This window comes from Zeus faber (genome assembly GCF_960531495.2).
Source record: "Zeus faber genome assembly, chromosome: 10".
Classification (NCBI taxonomy): Eukaryota; Metazoa; Chordata; class Actinopteri; order Zeiformes; family Zeidae; genus Zeus; species Zeus faber.
Window position 1 is genome coordinate 15,517,533 of NC_137199.1, and position 20,479 is coordinate 15,538,011.

The 20,479-nt window shown below is 48.3% G+C and overlaps 1 protein-coding gene across 10 annotated transcripts in view; it reads right to left on the minus strand.

Annotated features, from left to right (window-relative positions):
- Positions 1-4,275: 4,275 nt before the first annotated feature.
- The window catches only part of LOC307236154 (protocadherin gamma-C5-like), a gene marked incomplete at its 5' end in the record, with an annotated part of 315,288 nt that continues 299,084 nt past the window's right edge, over positions 4,276-20,479 (minus strand). For 4 of the 10 annotated variants that reach the window (XM_080008464.1, XM_080008472.1, XM_080008471.1 and 1 more), the window contains 3 exons: positions 4,276-6,838; positions 8,525-8,622; positions 12,432-12,490. In XM_080008464.1, coding sequence (XP_079864590.1) covers positions 6,543-6,838; positions 8,525-8,622; positions 12,432-12,490 — 453 coding nt within the window. In that variant the 3' untranslated portion in view covers positions 4,276-6,542. Of the gene's footprint in view, positions 6,839-8,524; positions 8,623-11,152; positions 11,207-12,431; positions 12,491-16,908; positions 19,585-20,479 lie in introns of those variants that run through there. The other 6 variants (XM_080008465.1, XM_080008463.1, XM_080008468.1 and 3 more) reach the window with 6 other exon arrangements.

Below are 20,479 nucleotides of genomic sequence, written 5' to 3' on the forward strand. Positions count from 1 at the left end.
CCACTTCCTGTCTCCCTGCCCATCCCCCAAATCAAGTAAATTAACGCAGTTTCAACACCCTATTTTCCATCACCCTAAATCCATCACTCTGATTCTCTCTCTCTCTCTCTCTCTCTCTCTCTCTTGCGCGCTCATATTCCTCACCCTGCATCCAACACACACATAACCCCTGTCTGATTTCCATCCTCCCAGCTGAGAAAACAGGAGTGGGAGCTCTTGGCAGCGAGGACAAGGAGGGAGAGACAGAAGGAGGGTGAATGACTACTGAAAGCATGGAGAGATGGAGGGAGAGATGGATGGAGGGAGGGAGGCTTTTGAGATGGAAAAAAAAAAAAAAGGGGTTTTGCCGCAGTGAAAGGCAGCATTGTGTTCCCCTTCCACAGGCTACGACGCTCCATCGCTGCGATTTGGCAGCGTCTGTGGAGCTGGAGCCTTTTTTTTTTACTGTGTCTCTTTAAGGACGAGTGGATTAAAGCTTCAACTCTCCCACCCCCACCACCACCCCACCCCACACACACTCTGTCTCCGCCAGGAAGTAAACCACCGACACCGCTGCGTTTAGTTCAGACTAACCCCTGACCCCTCCAACCGACCGACCTGCTAGATCTCACAATTCGATTTCCATATGAAGGGTCAGAATTATATTCAAAATATTGATTCCATCCGCTGTTGATGAGATGGCTCAGGATACAATTCTGTATCACTACCTTGACATTTTAAACATAATCCGCATTCCTATCAAATATTTCATGGAACAAATTCCGCCTAATACAGAAATTTCATATTTTAATACATTTTTGACTATACTATGGTCTTTAATTCAAGTGGAAAAGGGTTTTATAACTTCCAAACAAGGTATCGGTTTTAAAATGTCGTAAGTATCTATCTTCCTTAACCCAGCCCTACACTCGTGTCTCTCATTTTCTCTTTCCTTCCCCACTCCTCTTTTCTAAAAATTCTGTTTCTCAACCCCCTATTGTCTCTTCCATCCTTGCAGTTCTGCCTTTGGAGCTCTGTGGACGCGCGCACACGGCAGCTCGTCCCGCTCACAGTTCGCTCTGCGTCCCGGAGTTGAGCCTCGGATGGGTCTAATCTGGGTTTTATCCACGATCTGTTTTTTTTGTTGTTTTTTTTCCTCTCTGTGTTTGTGCTTTGTTGCTCCTACGACATGTGGTGACCCACATCACACTGGGCCGTTCTATCCTCTCACAGGGGCAGCTGCTGCGGGGGGGTGGAAGGGGGGGGGGGGGGTGAGGGCGAGGACGAGAGGAAGACAGGAGGCGGAAGAGGAAGCGAGGGAGCGGTGGAGGAGTGCACCTTCCGCTCCCTGGACAGCTGAATGTTCCCCAGGAGAAGAAAAAGAAAGAGCACATGGGCTTGAAGAGGCGCGGAAACCCCACTTCCTACCCCGCCAAAAGCGGTGGTGACATCACATCCTGCCGCCCCCCCTTCCTCTTTCCTGAAATCGGATCCCCTTCTTCCTCTCTCACGGAGGGACGGGAGGGAATGCAGGCAGCTGTGAAGTCACTTCTGCAACAGGCTGAGGAGAATACCCTGCATCGGTGGAATTAGGAGAAAAGTCTGCTCTTACATTATGTGCGTGTGTGTGTGTATATGTGTGTGTGTGTGTGTGTGTGTGTGTGTGTGTGTGTGTGTGTGTCTCTCTTTGTGGTCCCCAATTATATAGCCACATGAGTGTGTGTGTGTGTAACACACTCTGGATGTCTTGTGCTCAAAATATCTGACTAACCTTGTCACCGGACATAAATGGTCCATTGTCGAGTTCCAGTCTTCTCTACTGCCGGTCACACACACACACACACACACACACACACACACACACACACACACACACACCCTCACAGACAATCTGTTCCCGCCATTGGATGCCCCCTCCATCACTGTCCCTGAACTGGAGACTTTTTGTCTGCGCCTTAGTGTGTAGTGTGTGTGTGTGAGTGTGAGATGAGTGGGGCCATGCTTAATTAGGGAAGATGAATGGTGTGTGTGTGTGTGGGGGGGGGGGGGGTTATGCCTGTGGTAAACGGGGCAATAAAAGAACAATCTACCGATTCTGCCGGGTGTTCCCTCAGGAAAGAAGTAAAACTCCAGTGACAGCAGGAAGTTTACGACACATGAGGACGCAGAGAGGAGTCACGGGATGATAAACACCTCAAATATTTTTGGGTAAACTTAAGCTGAGCTTCCACATGTCCTTACGTAATATTTATTTTTAATGCCCAAAGTACCTACACTTGTTTTGATCACAAGGTATCGGAATGTCGACTATAAATGAACCAAATCTGGGCCGGCCTCCAGATTTCTTTCTTTTTGAGTGCCATTGACGTGTGTGTGTGTGTGTGTGTGTGTGTGTGTGTGTGTGTGTGTGTGTGTGTGTGTGTGTGTGTGTGTGTGTGTGTGTGTGTGTGTGTGTGTGTGTGTGTGTGTGTGTGTGTGTGTGTGTGTGTGTGTGGGTGTGTGTCTCAAACTCTCCGCTCTGATCTCCTCCACCATGTTTCCTGTGTATAGTTCCCTGCGCGTTGCCAGGTTTGACTAATGGCTACACATGTTTGTGTTCCAGCAAGGCCATTCAACTCAGCCGGGGCCCTGGGCTCGGCTAATGATGTCGACCAGATAGACTCCAAATAAATATACCGGGAAGTGAGCAGGCGAGGCATGTGCTCGCCGAGCCCAACAGTTTCCATGGCAACCGCACTATGCCAGAGTAGGCAAAGAGAGGTCGCCATTTTGGGTAAGGTTTCATGTGAGTCAGTGTTGAACTCTGTAGGCAGACTTCAACATTTCTGAGACACTGAGAAGCTGACCCTGAAATCTGCTTCTTCCCTTTATATCATTTATGATATTATTATGTTGTTAATATATCACTATGTTATATGCTGTTTCATGAGAATATCGCTGTCATTTCACTGATTTTTCTCTGTGTCTGGTGTCTGTCCGTGCCGTCAGTCACTATTCTTCCCTCATGTGCATGAGCTGGCTCAGAGAAGGACGCGCCCTCTGACTCATGGCCGAAACGCACTCGTCCTCCATCCCTTGTTCCGTGCACCCCTCCCTTCCTCCCTCCCTCTCTCTCTCTCTCTCTCTCTCTCTCTCCATAGGTGAGTCAAGGCATGCACTCTTTGTGTCGGGTCGCCGGTGATGTCCCACTGGCTATTTATAGAGCTGTTTCCGCTGTTGTGTAAGGCACAAAGCACCAGCTCACTCTATCTAACGTCACTGGTGGGACGTCGGTTCAGAAATACAACCGGACAGGGAAACATTAAGCTTAGTTTAATTGAGGAAAAATATGATTATCTTTATGAATGTAAACCTGTTTTGTTCATGTATCCAGGTTTATGTAATTTGCAGCGTATTTTAATGGTCGGTGAACAGAGGTACTGGGTGCTGCTCTCAGATACAGTTTGTAGTACAATTACCCTTCCTGAACCGGAACCGCTGGTCGATGTGCCTGTTTTATCCAGCTTGGGGATAAGTGGGACTGGGATTCAATTCATTTCCTCAGACTTGATTATTGCTCAGCTTGATTATTTTATTCCCTCCTCTAAATGTTAATTACTGTAAAAGAAAATCCCCCTTCTTTGACCATAAGTGAAATGCCAACAGGACAGTAGAGATATATTGTTGATATAATCGGTTTTTCATTGTGAAGCAGATGCGACAGATTTGGCATATCTGTTTCATATGCTCGCAAATAATTTCATTGTTTTTTTACCTCTCACTTTTTGTTAACTTACTTCTAAGGCAGCGTTTCCCAACATGAGGTCCCGGACCCCCAGGTGTCCTTCAAGAGGGTCCACCGTCGCCCCATTTTTACCGCGGAAACACGGTTCAAACTTTCTCAGCAACACAGCTATCGGCGACGATATGATTCGTTTTAACGGCGTCTTGTCGACGAACAAACGGTTTTGACATCGTTATTGAAGTTACTAAGGATTTTGCCTCTGTGCTCATCTTCTTTTTCATCCCGTTTTGCTCAGCCTGTCCTCCCTGTGTTCACACATCCGACACTGGATGAACTGGAGCATTCTGGGATAGAGCGAGTGCTCAAGCTGCAGAATGTGGGTCAGGCCCAAAGCCCAGCGGAACTTTATTTTATCTTGCCAAGGTTTTTTTTTTAGCAGCAAGTAATGCATTATTAAGGTTATTTAGGATTAGCAAGATTAATGTTGGACAAAACAAAATCCCAAACGCTACTCTGATAGGTATTTGTAGGTCAGCGCGAGACGAGAAAGCAGGGAAGTTGGGATGCAAAAATGTTTTTAAATGAATCTTTTATTTGAAATGTCAGTGTTCAAGAGAAAATAAAACAGCAATATAAATATTAGCATAAAAATAAGAGAGTAACACAGAGGTATAGCGTGGGGACTAAGCATTTATAAGAAAGATAATACAGCAGGATAGGATAGTATTAATTCAGCAGCGGACAGACTGACACATATAATATTTATAATCGTTTGTTCATATGGACAGAAAGAGAGGCATTCTTTCACAAATGCACAAGATAAAATCACAGCAAAAAAAACATAAAGAGGTTACAGAAGGATAGAAACATTTCCAATATTTTTTTGTGTGTTTCGTATCTTTACAGGGTGATAAAATAGAGTAGAGAGAAAAATGAACACAAAAATATGCGCAACACATATCACGAGTTAACTAGTCTACGTGTGTCACTTTGTATACTTATCATCTAAAGTTATCATTTTTATTTCATTTATTTACACTGAAGAGTTAGTTGGCTTCCATGGTGCTTAGTTACTACATTGCAACACAAACATCTCAGACGTTTTTTTTTATTTAAATTTTTTTTTTTTTTCAGTGTGATTTTCTTATTTTATTTTTCTTGAAAAACAAATGCAACACATTCCAGTAGTAAGCCACGCCTCATGGATGGGGACTTTTATTTTGAAAACGCTGGACGTGGTCCCTACTATACAAACAACTGGCTCATACCATTGACAGGACTTGTGTTTATTTACAGCGGGGAAATCGCCTTTGACGGGGTCAGGGACGGAGGTAGGGCTGGAGTGAGCGATCGAGAGCCTGGGGTTTGCGTTAAAAAGAAGAACGGATTTCGGTGGCGGGGTGACTCTGAAACCCACCCCCCCCAACACACACACACACACCCACCCCTCTTTTTGGTTGTTCTAAAGCGCTACCTCCTCTCCGGGTGGACCCCCACCTGCGCCAGTGCATCAGAGGAGGTGAAGGTGTCTGTACATTCACACACACTGTGCACCCCTCACTGCAGCCCTCTCCCACCCTGACCCAGCCTGCGAGCTGCCTCTTCATGCAGTGATGTCCAGACAAAGGAAAGACTTGATATCTTCTATAAACAACGCCTCTACACTATCGAGCATTATCTTCAAACAGAAAAGTTATTGTCTCATGTCGAGGAATATCAGCACTTTGGGAGAGCAGGAAAGGGGGAGGAATACTTAGTTGGGGCCCTAACGGCCGTAAAAGTTTCTATAAACTCCTAAGCACTTAATTTTTTCATTATTTTAACCACGTCTACACGTTTTCGTTTTCCCCCTAAAGACTGAAGTGATTACTACCCCTATGTCATCTCTTCTTTTTGTATCATACAAACAGTGCATTTCTTATTGTTTGGCTCTCAAAGTGGTGTTGCAAGTGGGGGGGGGGCTGGGGGTGACACAAGCTGGTCTGGGCCGTGGGACGTGTCTGTGTGTCCGTCGGTGCTGTTTAACACTAGTCTGACACCCCCACCCCCCAAGACGCATGCTCGGGTCAAAAAAATCACACATGATTTGAGTTTTCAATTTTGTTTTCCACCATAATTACAAAAGTACTATTTTCCCCATTTGTGTCAAGTAAATGCTACATGTGCATTGTATTGACCTGCGGTTGAACGGATGCATAGTTTTGCAACCGTAAAATATTTGTGGTTTGAACCTAAAAAGAGCATGCAGAATAGTGTGTAATACCTGTTGAGCAATAGCAATATAGGAATTATGCATTTGTTTCCTACAAGGTCGACCCCCGCGTAGGAAAAATCTAATAGCAATCTAGCATAGTTTACAATACGACGTTCCAGCGAGGGAAAGGGCGTCATAAATCCAACATTAAACACAATACATCACTGGGCGCAGACTTTTCATCCCAGCGAGTTTAAGTATACTGAATCTCTTTGTCCAAGGTTAATCTGAAGCCGATTTGATTTTGCCGTAAAGTACAGGAACCCCTCACCCCCCCCCCCCCCCGAGAAAAACATAAAGATAAAATGGAAAAGAAAAAATGCTTGTTTACCAACGACGATTACAAGAGCAAAAAACACGGGTCTCCAATGAGTAACGACGACAGCCTTCAGCACATTCAGGGTTCTAGACACACCGTCACAGAAACCATCAAACAACGTCCTTGTGGTCAAAAAGTGATTTGCCCGAGCGATACCTGCTCGAGCTAGATCGAAGTGGGGGGAGGGGGGTTGATTTATTTATTTCCTCTTTGGGGGGTTGGGTGGGTTAAATCAAATCAAATCCTCTGCCTGCGCTCATCCCTCTCTACTTCTTCTCCTTCTTGGTGGACTTCTTCTTGGAGGCCGGGGTCTGGGCGGCCTTGGGAGGCTCGGCCTGCACGGGGGCCTGGGGCGGGGGCAGGGCCTGCTGGGCGGCCTGCTGGGCGGCTTGCTGGGCAGCGGCCTGCTGCTGCTGGGGGTTGGAGGTCAGGGTGGCGGTGCTGCCCGGGATGTAGACGTTCTGGCGGTAGTCGGGCACGTGCTGCAGGGTGAACTGCGGGCTGTAGCGGGTGCTCAGGCCCATGGTGCCAGGCCCCAAGGTGGCCGTTGCCTCACTCACTTCTAGGGGGAAGAGGGGTTGAGTGGGGGTGGGGGGGGGCAAGGGGGATCAAGAGAAAAGAGAGGGGATAGAACTTGTTAATGGACTTCATTCGGAAATGTGTTCACAGCATTACATGAAAAAATAAAAACCTGAAAATAAACCTTCGAAGGACAGGACATTGTAGGGGCCCAGGGGGACCTTGGTCGAATTCCGATGTGATTTCCACACAGAGCCTACGTTACAATTAACTCAGCGTAAAAGAAGGTTATGAAAAGCTGGTTGAACGGAGCGGAGAGGCTGCATGGGGAGGAAAGAATCCCTGAAAAAAGGAGGATTCAAAAATGGTGGGTATGAATGACAGTGTGGTGATGTTATGAAACTGTTCATCCGTGCAGCAGCATCACCCTGTGTGTGTGTGTGTGTGTGTGTGTGTGTGTGTGTGTGTGTGTGTGTGTGTGTGACCTGAGTGAGCGCGTGACGTAGCTCCCCGTTTCCTTCCTCAGCCCCTGCATTGCAGAGACACGAGCGCTCCCTCCCCCGTCCTCACGGCCGACACAACGGCGCACACAGACCCAGAAGGAACCGCACGCCGTGCTGACACTACATAGTTATAAATAGTTATTTATAACCACTACTTTTTATTTGTTACTAGTCTGTGCTGTGCTGCTGCAGCGCGAGACGACCTTCAGCATTGAGCACATCTTGTATCTGTTGAAGGAACTGGCTGTTTTATCTTTCTCTGTCCTGGTATGCAGACCGCCGCTCTGCCAAACACAAAGCCTTCTCTCCCTCTCTGTGTTAAGTGGAAAACTCCACATCACGCCCGGTGAAGTGTCCAAGAGGTGGTGTGCGTGCGTGCGTGCGTGTGTGTTTCTGTCTGCCGGGAGGGGGAGTAGTGATGTGTCAGTGGTTGAAATAACAATGGAAAGAGTGAGCCGAGTTTGTGTGGCAACAAATATTATCGAGTCAGTCCCTCACCATTTCTGTCGCCATTTGCTCTCAAGTCTGTTTTTCTTTTTTAATGCGTATTCCTCTGCGTTAGTGGTTACGAGGCCGTCCAAAGCACACAGCCTGAAGATGAGTCACCCCCGACCAGTGTGTATCCCGTCGTCAATGCAGTAACCGCAGTACAGAGAGACATAAGGGGGAGTGCTGTGACACCGAGATGTAAACAGATTGACATTGTGTATGTCGGACTATGGCCGTGCTTGATCCTCAACATGTGATGATGATGCGGAGGGCTCCATTAACCCGTCGCGGTTCTCCTCATAAAACACTGTTCTTGTTGTTTGTATTTAGAGTGAAAACACGCAGCCGTGTGATGTTATTGAGTTAAACACGTCAACTGTCTCTGCTGGTAGCTGTGCCGATTAGCCAAGTGTTGTGTCAAGGTTTCTTGTGGGATGTGTGATATTAAAATACTAAAACTTCCAGCTCTGCCTGGATGGGTGCAGAGTGTGCAGTTTGAGTACAATGAACCATGGAAACATCAATGTGGACTTTATCAATGAGCAGAGCAGGTCTGGCTCAATGCCCTCCAGCCAAACAGGAAGCGCCCCCCCCCACACACACACACACACACATTCCTCCTCCACATCTATCATCTTGCCAGAGACCCCTCAGTGGGGGGAGGGGTAAAAAGCAAATAGTTATTTGCATCTATGGATAAAACGAGGGCTGGGGATTAAGGACAGTATGGGCCTCACCGTTGGCTGCTGCCATCAGGGCCTGGAGCTGCTCAGCTTCAGTTGGGGGCTGTGGCCAGGGACCGGTTCCCATGGCAACCTCGGGTCCTCCTGTCGCCCTACAGAAGTCGAAGAAGAAGAAGCGTCAATAACCAGCGGGCATTTTATAGGTGCTCTGGAGAGCCTTTGGGTGGGTGTGTGTTGTGTGTGTGGGTGTGTGTGCGCGCGTACAGTTGGTGGTTTGTGATGTGGAGGCAAAGCAGCTGATGGAGTGGCACACAGCCCGAGGAGAACCCAGCGGGGCCAACGGCGTGAGCGCAACGTATACAAAACAAGGCGTGGCCCTCAGACAAACAATGTCAAACACCCTTGTTAAGCCATGTTCAAATCTGTGCACGCAGACACTACAGACACACACAGGTTAGCAAGCGTGTGCACAAATCTACATACACAGGTACCTCCGACAACACCGAAGCTCTGTCTAGCTTGACCTCTAGCCATGTTTTGAATCGGAACACTTTTAAAAGAAACAGCTGCTTACACACACACACACACACACACACACACACACCCCGAACATTTCCATCTGGGAGAAATTCATCTTCAAAGGCTTATTTGTTTAAAGTTGCAAATTTGCACGTGGAGGGAACAAAGGCAGACCTGCAATCTATTACCCTCACCTACTGAGAAGCACTTCCATCACTTTAACCCTCACACACAGCTATAGGTCACAGCGTTTTTTGCCCTGTTGTCCTCCTGCCACACCCTGCTAATATTATACCACCCTGCCAGGGCTACCAAACTCAAACAGAAGATAACTAAAGAATGATCAATTTGACATTTAAAAGAAGGGAATCTTTTCTTTTAAATCCCTGCACGACTCGCTGTCTGTCTGAGGGAACCTGATAAAACGCTGGCGCTGGCACTGGAGTTTGAGGCAAAAGCGGTTCTTATGACTCTCAAACTACTAGATTGCACTCAACGCTCCTAAATGGGGAAAACTGTGTGTGCATTTAACCATTCATCTGGATTACAACAAGCAACCCTACTTGCAGAGCAACTGTGGTGGGTTGCCTGCCCCAGGGGGTCGAGGACTCTGACTCGGTGTGACGTTTTCAGAGAGGAAAGGAAACAAAAAATGCGAACGGTTACAGGGACACCGAGGCCTCGAGTCCTGCTTCCTGACTTCTACGACCCGCAGTTAAAAACAGAAGGAAGTGGAGAGCGCGCACCACCAACCTGGGATGCACGCAAGAGCCTATCATTCCCTTCTCTCTGAAGGCCAATCCAAAAACCTCCAAGGGCTCTTGACTCGAGAGAACCCGAGATAACAAATTTGGATGAAAAGAAAAACGCTGATTTACTCTAGCACCGAACCTCGCTGCCAAAAGTCTGAACTTCCTTTTTTTTTTTCTTTTCTTTTAACACTGGAAAGGAAAATGCGAGGAGGCAGAGGAACGTCTGCATCCAGTGCCAGACAACCAATGAGAAGCAGACAGTGGTGTAAGGTGGCCAGAGGAGCCGAGGCAACCATTTTGTGCCTCTTCGCGACTGCGAAGATGAAAAGGGGATGCTTCGTCTAACCTGAATCAGCGTCTCCGCGCGCTTATCACACGCTGTGGGTGTGCTAAACTCTTCCTGTGGTCGGGATTATCACTTCCTGTGGGCGAGCCTGTGAAGCGTGGTCAAGAGGGATGACTACGGCTGCCCATATGGGGATTTCCTTTTTCCTTTGTAACGTAGACCTCGTAGCTTCTGGAACTCCCAACCTTGTATTCATGATTTTTCTGCCTCTTATTCAATAAGATATTGCAGGACCGTTTCCTTTAGGTAAGTTAAGCGATTAGGAAGTGGAATAAACCAGACTATTACTTTGTTTCCACCTCAAGTCATACGTCATAAATTCTAATGCAAGACGATTTAATCACCTTTGAAAGGCCTAATATTCGCAAAACCGGATTAACAATATTATAAGACTTTTTAAAGACACCCCGGCAACATATGCACTTCAGCTTTACGATGCAGAGTTGAGTTCATGCCGATGTTTTTTCCACTTCAAACAGCCTGCTAATGAAACTTCAGAGCGCCGTCTTCAGTCTCCGCTTCCCGGCTCCCAGTTGATAAAACGCACGAAAAAAAAGCCACATGTACTAATGTCTCCCCCTAAGCGCCACTGGAGTCACAGATGCACAAGAAAGGCGACACTCTATGGAAAGCCATTCCTCTGTTAGGAGGCAAAAGTTAGACAACGGCTCACTGACTAGATGTAGGGCACACATACAAATGCAGAGTGGGACACAGCACACAAACCAAAAATGTTTTCACGGTCCTTTCTACACCACAGCGAGCATTGTGGCCTACGGACATTGACAAAATCAACCCGGTTTTAGGGATACAAAAACAGAAAAAACTTTTGGGGTACTACAAGAAGCTACACCTACATAATGTCTATACACAGCACAAGACTGAGCCGCACTCAGCACCAGTAGTAGTCGCCCCCTGCCCTTATCGGCTGAATTCTGATCGTTTCGCTGATCAGTTCCGCCACCTCGGTCACCGGTAAAAAAAAACGGTGACTCTACAAACTGATCCTCGATCAGCCGTTTAGGGCAAAGAGAGACCACTGAGTCTATTTCTATGTTGATATACCTTGTGCCTGTCTTCGGCGTCCATCTTATGTGTGTGGCGTACGGCATGTAGGGACTAAAGAAACACAACAGGTTATAAAGTCTGACAATCCGAGCTTTTGGGGTTCTAGCTAAGAGTCAGTCTGGGGAGTAGGAAATTGGGAAAAATACACTTTGGTTATGCAGCGGAAATATACCAATTCTGTCACATTCATCTCATCATCAAAAAAGATGGAAAGTTGTTTCTCTCTCCCTTTTGGATGATATCCAATGTATCTTTAGACAATGTAGTTCTCCCGAGTGAGAGCTTCTCTTTTTTCTATTTTTATTTATTTATCTAATGTGTGATGAAATGCTGTGCATGTGTGTTCCCCTGATGGAAGAATTAGGCAGAACAGAGTACCCCCCCCCCCCCCAAGATGGCAAGTTTCTGAGAAAAGCTTGCCTCATGGAATGTGTTGTGCAATCGCTGTTGTGGAAACTGTTACACTGCACCGTGTGCTCACCAGTATCGTGCACGCATAATACAGGTCCGTGAGCCATCGCACAGGCCACCGACACGCACACAAACACACACACACACACACACACTCCGAAACAGCTGAATGCGGCAAGTTGTCCGCAATATTTCAACGCTGAATCTCACACAGCGACCAATCAATACGTCCACCGGTCGGAGGAACATGGAGAGACAGCGGCTGACTCTCCCATCCCCCATCCGCTCCGTTCCCTCATCAGCAGTACTGAGTGATGGCGCACAGGCTGAGCGAGCGCGGAGAGGAGAATGGAGGGGAGGGGAGAGCAAGGGCTGCGGCAGCCATTTTATAAAAGCAGCCTGGAAAAACAGGCAGAGATACTCTCCTGGAGAATAGCAGGATTCACTGGGAAGTATCACAGACCCAAACCTACATTTCTTCTGTTCTACGCCGGGCCTATCAGGGAAATGCTATTCCTACTCCACCAAACTAGATTTTGTGCGAGACTGGGAATGTGACGCAGCGGGAGCCTCGGGCTGTTTTGGGATGGGGGTAGGGGGGGCACGTCATCGGTGCAGTGTGAGTGTCGCACCCTCGGGCCGGGAGAGCTGCGTGTTCTTATGGGTACAATGCTCTCTACCATCCTAATTTCTCTCCTCCTGCTCTGACTTCATCTCTCTTCCCTCCCTTATTCCCCCGCTCCACTGAGCTTGCGCAGCACAAAGGCATGTCCTTGATGCTCCGTCCCCCTGCCAGTTTTTGTGTGTGTGTGTGTGTGTGTGCGCGCGTGTGTGTGTGTGTGTGTGTGTAGATCAGTGTACTCACCCACTAGGTCCAGGTCTCTGTCCCTGAGTGAAGCGCCAGTCATTGTTAGGAGGCTTTTGCTGAGAAGAGAACAGAAAATACATTATGGAACTTTCATTCGATCGCCATAACAGGATGACGGTCCTGGCGGGGGAAAAAGTTAGTGTTGAGACGTTAAGTGGGTCAATGTGTACATCCACGTTGAGTATGCCCTTTGGGATCTGTTTTTTATCAAAACATGGAGGCTGAACAAAAAGGGGTTAGGCAACATGCAACAGCCAACTTCGGGAAGCTCAGGGCGTCCATTTTGTTCCGAGTCCCGTAGAGCGTGAAATACCGCTGAGCCGGAGAGGCACAAACACAAGCAGACGGATACGCAAACACAATCTGGCGCCACGCTGATAATTGGGGAGGGAAACAAATAGGGAAAGCCAGACACGATCGAAAAAGAGAACTAGACGCGGTATTAACAGGGGGACTATACGTAGAGGACAGCCTTGTGACTCATTGAATTAACCACAGAAAATGACAATTGACATAAAACGCTGCCAAAGGCTGATCTGTAAGTGGAGATGATGAGCACAAACCAAGTTGATAAGCTCCACATGTCCAGGACTCAGCCATGAGCAGGACGCACATGTAATCCACATGTTTCCTCATGGAGCCCCGATTGTTGGCACACAAGAGGGGGAGAACACAGAACATAGGACACTATTTGCTTGGATAGGTAAACTTCCGAATAATTCTCCGTGGTCCTCTCATCCTCTCGCTCCCATCTCGCTCCCATCTCTCTCCCTCACTCTCTCCCTCTCTCTCTGTGCAGCGATGCGGTGAATAGACCCTTGGCTCCGCTCCAAACTCTGCCGCCTAATCGACACAAGAGCTCCCCGGAGGCGGACTGGCAGGACGATGTGCTGCATTATTGAAAGGGCTGTTCTACCCCAGGGAATGATCGAGAGCAAGGAGGCGGAGGGAAGGGTAGGGAGAAAAAGAAAGAGAGTCCTCGCCTCAAAAACACTCTGCTAGCCTGTTGCATTAGCACCCGTGCTGACCAACTAGAGCTCGTGTAGTGGGGCGTGAAAATGGCGGGTGGAGTTTCATGCCCTACAGGGTCGCTTTCATCTCCCTGACTGCCAGCACGGTCATGAATCACTATGTATACTCATGTGAGGAAAAAAAGATAAAAACAAAAAACAATCACAGGCTAGTATTGGATCCCAAAACAGGAGGAGATGGGCTGAATAAAATAGAAGGCGTAAAATACATCAAATCTATTTTACCAGTTACAAATGTTGTCAAACATTGCATCTGGGTTTATGTCTGTGAAATTCCTTCAGTGAGAGGAATTGGTGCGGAGGGGGAAGCACTGCATTAAGAGGTGGCATGGATACTGAGAGACCCAGAATTCCAGATGTGGAATTCACACACACACACACACACACACACACACACACACACACACACACACACACACACACACACACACACACACACACACACACACACACACACACGACATTCCTGTGGCAGAAATGTGAAATAAAAGGGAAAAGACTGAAGGTCTGCTTTTGTCTGGCCGACTGTAGGTTTTAGGTAAACACCTCTCTCTAATGCGATGCTCCATGTTCCAAGCTGCGTGGCTGGGCTTTGTGCACATGAGTAGGAATCAGGGGTGTTCATGGCAATTGCCAGCGTCTATTAGACCACAACAACTTTTTGGGTCTTTCACACGTGAACATTTACTGTACGATTCTACCGATGTCCCCCAGTACTTAAGTAAAGAGCTAGTGTGCCAGTCAGTCTTCTAATACCGACACCATCAGAACAAAGAGCTCACGGCGCTCAGAGGGTCAGGTGGGGACTACGGGTGTGTCAAGCGTGTGTATATGTAGCTTCTTCCAATTGCGAGACCTTTCGTAGCAGCCTGCAAGCGTTTCAACACAGCGTGCTCCCATTACACTCCTGAGTCCAACTGAGAAGATTTGAGGGTTCCCTGGGGGACTTACAACCAGTCAGCATGCAGCAGGATCCTAGCTGTTGTGTGTGTGTTTGCATGCGCGAGGGCTATGGATTGTCCGAGGGAAATACGCAATGCTTTGAGTGGCTATCTGTTGCTCTGTGTGTGCTTTTTTTTTTTTTGGAGAGGATTCAACGACACAACACACACTCATACACAATCTCGGCCAGACTGCACCTGGTCCTCCATCTGAACAGAGGAACTCTGCTCTATTCTTTGTGATAAGCGTATATTGTGTGTGCGCGCACGCACACACAATATACCCTTCAGTACACAGAGCCCGTCACAATTACCCCCACACAGTTTCACAACTATCTAGCACATTGGCTCACTGATTATGATGGAGGCCTCCAGGTTACTGGGATACCAGATTACTGTAACACCCCTCTAATGCAGACCACAACAACAAAATACCCATCATAGATTCCGAAGGTGATAATAAAAACATCCAATATGTTGAGCACCGTAATAATATTGCATCCTTCTCTCTCACCTGCATGCATACAAGCGCACAAACTCCATGATTCAGCCGAGGAAACCCTTGGGGACAGATTCTCCGAACCATATGGGCCCGTTTCTCGCACGTGCTGCTTCGTCATCCATTTGGAGGAAATCTTTTTTGAAAACACTTGAACGAATGCAGAAAGCGTGCCAACACTGCCTCACTACCCTAGACTAGGTCCTAATCTATGATCTAAAATAATACCACAATTTTACAGTAGGGCTATAATGCTTTGGAATTTTTGGCTTTACAGCATAAAGAGCACAGGGTGGGTCCAATTTAATTTTAGATTTGAATTCAAAACGATGACATTGTCATTACAATGCCAAGTTCTTGGGTCTATAAAGAGCCGAGCCAACATGATTGTGGGAAAGTGCCACGCTGGATTCAAATGTGGCAGAAGACTCATCCATGAGTAGCCAGTGTAGCATGCTTCAAATGAATCAGAGCTATATACTGCACGACTGCAGGAAGCGACTGACAATGGGACACTTGAGGCCCTGTGGCCCTGCTAATACTGGCCTGGAGTCCCCAGCTCCTGGCACACAATCAGACATACAAACACAGCAAGCACTGCTTCTCTACAACCATTACAGACCGGGCCGTATGTCAATGTGACGTATGTGAAAAGAGCCAGCTTCCCATTCCCCTTTATCTCAGCACCCTCCCCTCTCTCTATTCTTCTCTCTCGCTCTTCTCTTTTTGCACAAGTGTCACTAGGCAGGGAGACAGGTACCCTGTGGAGCTCGGACGAAAATAAGGAAAACTCTAAAATGACACTTCCTTAACACCTGGCATCGATCGATCTCTGTGGGCCTTAGCATCACCAAGAATTAAAAAATAAAATGTTTCCAATGTCCAAACGCTGGGTTTTATACTACTTTGAAATATCTTCTGAGAAAAGTGTGCCCTGTTAACTCCCTTTACATTAATCAACACGGTGTGAGCACTGTCAGGCCTTTTAAAGCTCTTGTCGGGATCAAGATGACAACCGAAGGAGTCTGTGTCTGATGGATGTGCGTGTTTATCCCTCAAACAATGCACAGCCATTTTTCACAGTTAACAAGTGCCTTCTCATCACATATTATAAGGAAAAGCTGCAGAGCACATGTTGGACACAGGCTTACGCATGCAGAGGTCGGTCTAACATATGATGGAACCATCCTTGAACCAATGAGTAAAAATCCAGGGGACAACAGGAAGTAGAGGGTCAGGCTGCTGACCCCTGGAATTCCTGTTTTTCGGCTACCACTTTTTTCTCTGACCCCCACCACCTCCCAAACTCTTCCACCAGTCTTTCCTTCCCCCTTTCCTTTCCCCCCTCATCCCCTTTTCCATCTGCCGGTCTTCCTCTCTCGTCCCCTCTGGCTCCTTCGCTCCTTCTGTCATGCCCCCTGCACACATTCCCCTCCCCCAGTCTCTCTCTCGCGCTCTCTCGCTCTCTCTCTCTCATTAAATATTAAACTGCTCTTCATTTTCTCATACTTGCTAATGGGACAGCACAGCACTAAGAGCTTCTTCACAAAGAGAGGGGTAGTTTTTGGAAGAGACTTTCCAGAGAACATACTGCAGAGCTACGTAACTTGGCTTATCTAGGTCAGTGGTTCTCAAACTTTTTTTTTAGTAGTGTACCCCCTCTAAGATCTTTTTTCAGTTGAATACCCCATTCACGGGTATTGGGCAGAAAAAAAAGGAAATGAACATAAATTATGTACTGTATGTGCATTTTAAAACATTATATCCAATATTTTTAGCACATTTCTTTGGAGTACCCCTAGGGGTATAAGTACCCACATTTGAGAAACACTGATCTAGGTCAGTATTTCCACACTTTCAGATACGTTACTATAAAAAGCAAACTGGCAAAATGCATTCACGTACACTGCATTTAAATAATCACCAAAAATCATCATCCCATTGTTTTCTCACCAGGGCATATCCATATGAGTTTACCAGACCCCTCCACCCAAGGCCCTCACCTCACTAGAAGAGTTCATAAGGTGTTTCCTGCTGAGCGTCATGTTCAGCGTGTTGTTGTGAGTCACCATGGGTGTCTTGAGAAACACAAAGTCACTTGGGCTGGATAAGGTTGAGTAGCAGGGCCTATAGGTGCGTGTGTGTGGCTCCTGGGAGCCCCCTACCACCTCCATGTAGCGAATAGGCCCGTCTGTGTTGAGCTGCAGATGCAGGTCCTTGCTCGGCCTCTGGTGGTAGCGGCTGGGCCGGTGGCGGTCATAGCAGCAACAGTCTGAGCCCCCCATCCCAGGATCCCGGTGCCTCAGGCAGCGTATCATCACAGCGACAAATGTGATGAAGGATACGGCTGAGACGCAGGCTAGTGATATGATGAGGTACAATGTTATGTCTGACATCCCGGCACGTCGGGAGAAAGGTGTATGGGGTGGCCCAATAGGGGCAAGCTTGGCAGCACCCTTCTCCTCCACAGTCACTACTATGGCAACGGTAGTGGTCTGTGACGGATCGCCATTGTCTTGGATAATGACAGTGATGTCATAGGTAAGGCCACCCTCCTCTTCCGCCAGCTTGCGGGCTGTGCGGAGCTCACCGGTATGGGCCCCAATACGGAAGAGGCCAGCGTTTGGCCCCGGGGCGATGGAGTAGAAGAGCCAGGCGTTGTGGCCACTGTCTGCATCCACTGCTACCAGCTTGTTAATGAGGTGCCCTGGACTGGCCGACTGGGGCACTGTGAGCTGTAGCCCTGTGTCTTTAGGATAGGATGGGTGAACAAGCACCGGTGCATTGTCATTCAAGTCCAACACAAACACATGCACAGTTATGTTTGCCGTCCGTGAGGGCACACCGGCATCCCGGGCCTGCACCTCAATACGGAAGGCATTAAGCTGCTCGTGGTCCAGCGAGCGTATGGTGTGAATGTGGCCCGTCTCTGGGTTGATGTAGACATAGGAGGAAATGGGGGAGCCCTGGACAGTGGTGGGCAGAATTGAGTAGGAGACCCGTGCATTGTCTCCAAGGTCTGGGTCGATGGCTGACACCACAGCTATAGGATTGCCAGGGGCATTGCTCTCTGGAATGTCCACAGAGTATGAAGGCTGGGAGAAGATGGGGGCATTGTCATTGACATCAGAAAGCTCCACCACGAATGTGGTCCTCGATGAGAGGGGAGGGGAGCCGGCGTCAGTGGCTATAATAACCACTGTGTACTCTGGGACACTCTCCCGGTCCAGGACGCCGGCGGTGATGAGGCTGTAGTGGCCTCCAAAAGCGGAGTTGAGCTTGAACGGAAGCCCTGACTGTACCTGCAAAGTGACCTCTCCATTCTTACCGGAATCCAAGTCTCTGGCGCTGATGAGCGCTATCACGGTCTGAGGGGCGGAGTCCTCCCTGATGGGACTGGTCAGTGACGTCAGCTTCACCTCTGGCGCGTTGTCGTTGACGTCGACGATCTCCACGATGACGTTACAGGAACCCTCCATGGCGGGGGAGCCGGCGTCCCTCGCCTGCACCGTGATGTGGTACACGCTGGACACCTCGTAGTCCACGTCGCCGTCGGCGCGGATTTCCCCGCTTTTGGAATCCACGCTGAACAGTTTTAGGACGCGCTCCGGCGTGTATTTACTGAACAGGAACGATATCTGCCCGTTCGAACCCGCGTCCGCGTCCGTCGCGTTCAGTTTGGTGACCAGAGTGCCCGGGGCCACGTTCTCCGGCAGGCTGACTTTACGCACCGCGTCGTCGAAGACGGGCGCGTTGTCATTGACGTCCAGAATAGTAATAAGCAGCAGGGTCGAGCCGGACTTCTCGGGCTGACCCCCGTCCACCGCCGTGAGCATCAGGCGGAACGAGGCCCGCGTCTCCCGATCCAGAGCCTTCTCCACCACCAGCTCGGGAAACTTACTCCCGTCGCTCTTCGCCTCCACGTGCAGAACGAAGCAGTCGTTCGGTGCGAGGTGATACGTGCGCAGGGAGTTGGTTCCCACGTCGGGGTCGTGTGCGCTCTCCAGGCGGAACCTGGTCCCCGGGGCCGCCGCCTCGGAGATCTCCAGGGAGACGTTCCCGGTGGAAAACCGCGGCGCGTTATCGTTCACGTCCAGAATGTCCACGACGATGCGATGGATCTCCAGAGGATTTTGGAGGACGAGCTCGAGGAGTAACGAACAGACTAAGTTCAACTCACACATTTGTTCCCGGTCGATTTTGCGTTTGATGACTAAATCGCCGGTCGCCTGATTCACCGTGAAATACTCCGCGGTGGAACCGGAGACGACCAACCTCCTCTGGGCGATCCCTGGCGCTGGCAGGCCCAGGTCTTTAGCCACATTCCCGACCACGGAGCCCAGGCTCAGCTCTTCCGAAACGGAGTAGCTGAGCTCCGCCTGGGCGCATGAGAGGCAGGCCAGGGAGAGCCAAAGCCCCAGGAGCGGCCACCCTCCGCAGCGCTTCCACCGCCCGGGCTCCATTGTGCTGCGGTCCCCCAAAACGGAGAACGGGAAAGTTTCAAAGTTCCTCCTTCGCCGTCATGTATCCATATTCGCATTCGAGCCCGCTATCTTGTCGTTGGTAAACATTTCCGTTTTAGAAACAGCGCGATAGGGAGTTTGGAAGTGATCATGGTGTCCGATTTGTTTAATAAAAAAAAAAAAGGAGCGGAGGGAAAAAGTTGGGAAGCCCTCAGCTTTCCCTGCTGAAACTCTATGCCTGGCCCCCCTCCCCCTTACCCCCTTGCATGGGCGGAGAAAGGCCGGAGAGACACGCTTCCCATTGGAAGAGAGAGCTCAACCAACTCCCCTCTCCCTACTCTCTCACGCAGTGGGAGTGAGAGAGAGAGAAAAAAACCTATTCAGTGGAATCCTATCTGCACAATTAATTTAAAAAATAATAACAATTACAATTTTACTGGAAAAGTCACAAATAAGGGACGAAATAACTTCCCACGCGTTGCAAACGGAACGAATGGCAAGTTAATACATATATGCCTGGAATAACTAGCGCTCCAATGTGTTGTAGTTGAAATCCCACCCCACCCTCCCAGTAGTGCTTTTTGGTTCCGCAAGGAGGCATGCTTTCCATTTCCCCTTTCTTTATAAAGATGACATATCACACTCCAGCTCCATAATTTAGGCTGGCCTATGTAATCAGTTCTCACATAGTTTGTGTACCACTAAGCACACAGAGACCAATAAGTTCAGAGTATTAACTGACACAAAAATACAAACATGATATTAAACTGCTGTATGTTGGTGATAATTGAAATTGCCGCAAGACGATTCCATAGCAAGGTTACATATTTTGACATTTGTTTTGCAATTAGTAATGGAATTGCCTGACCAAGATCAATGTGATACTGCCAGCATCACATGACACAGTTGAACTTTGTGTATTACAATTTTCAGGAGGAGTTACTACAGTACCAGATAATGCAAGTGCTGTCTCTATAGAATGTGGGTGTGTCTCAAAGCAATTAATATAAATAAATGTTTGATCGATAATATTCGATCAAGTGGGGAAGCTACAAAACACAATAACAAAGAAAACAAACATTTGACTAAGAGATGGGAGGAGAGACGGAAA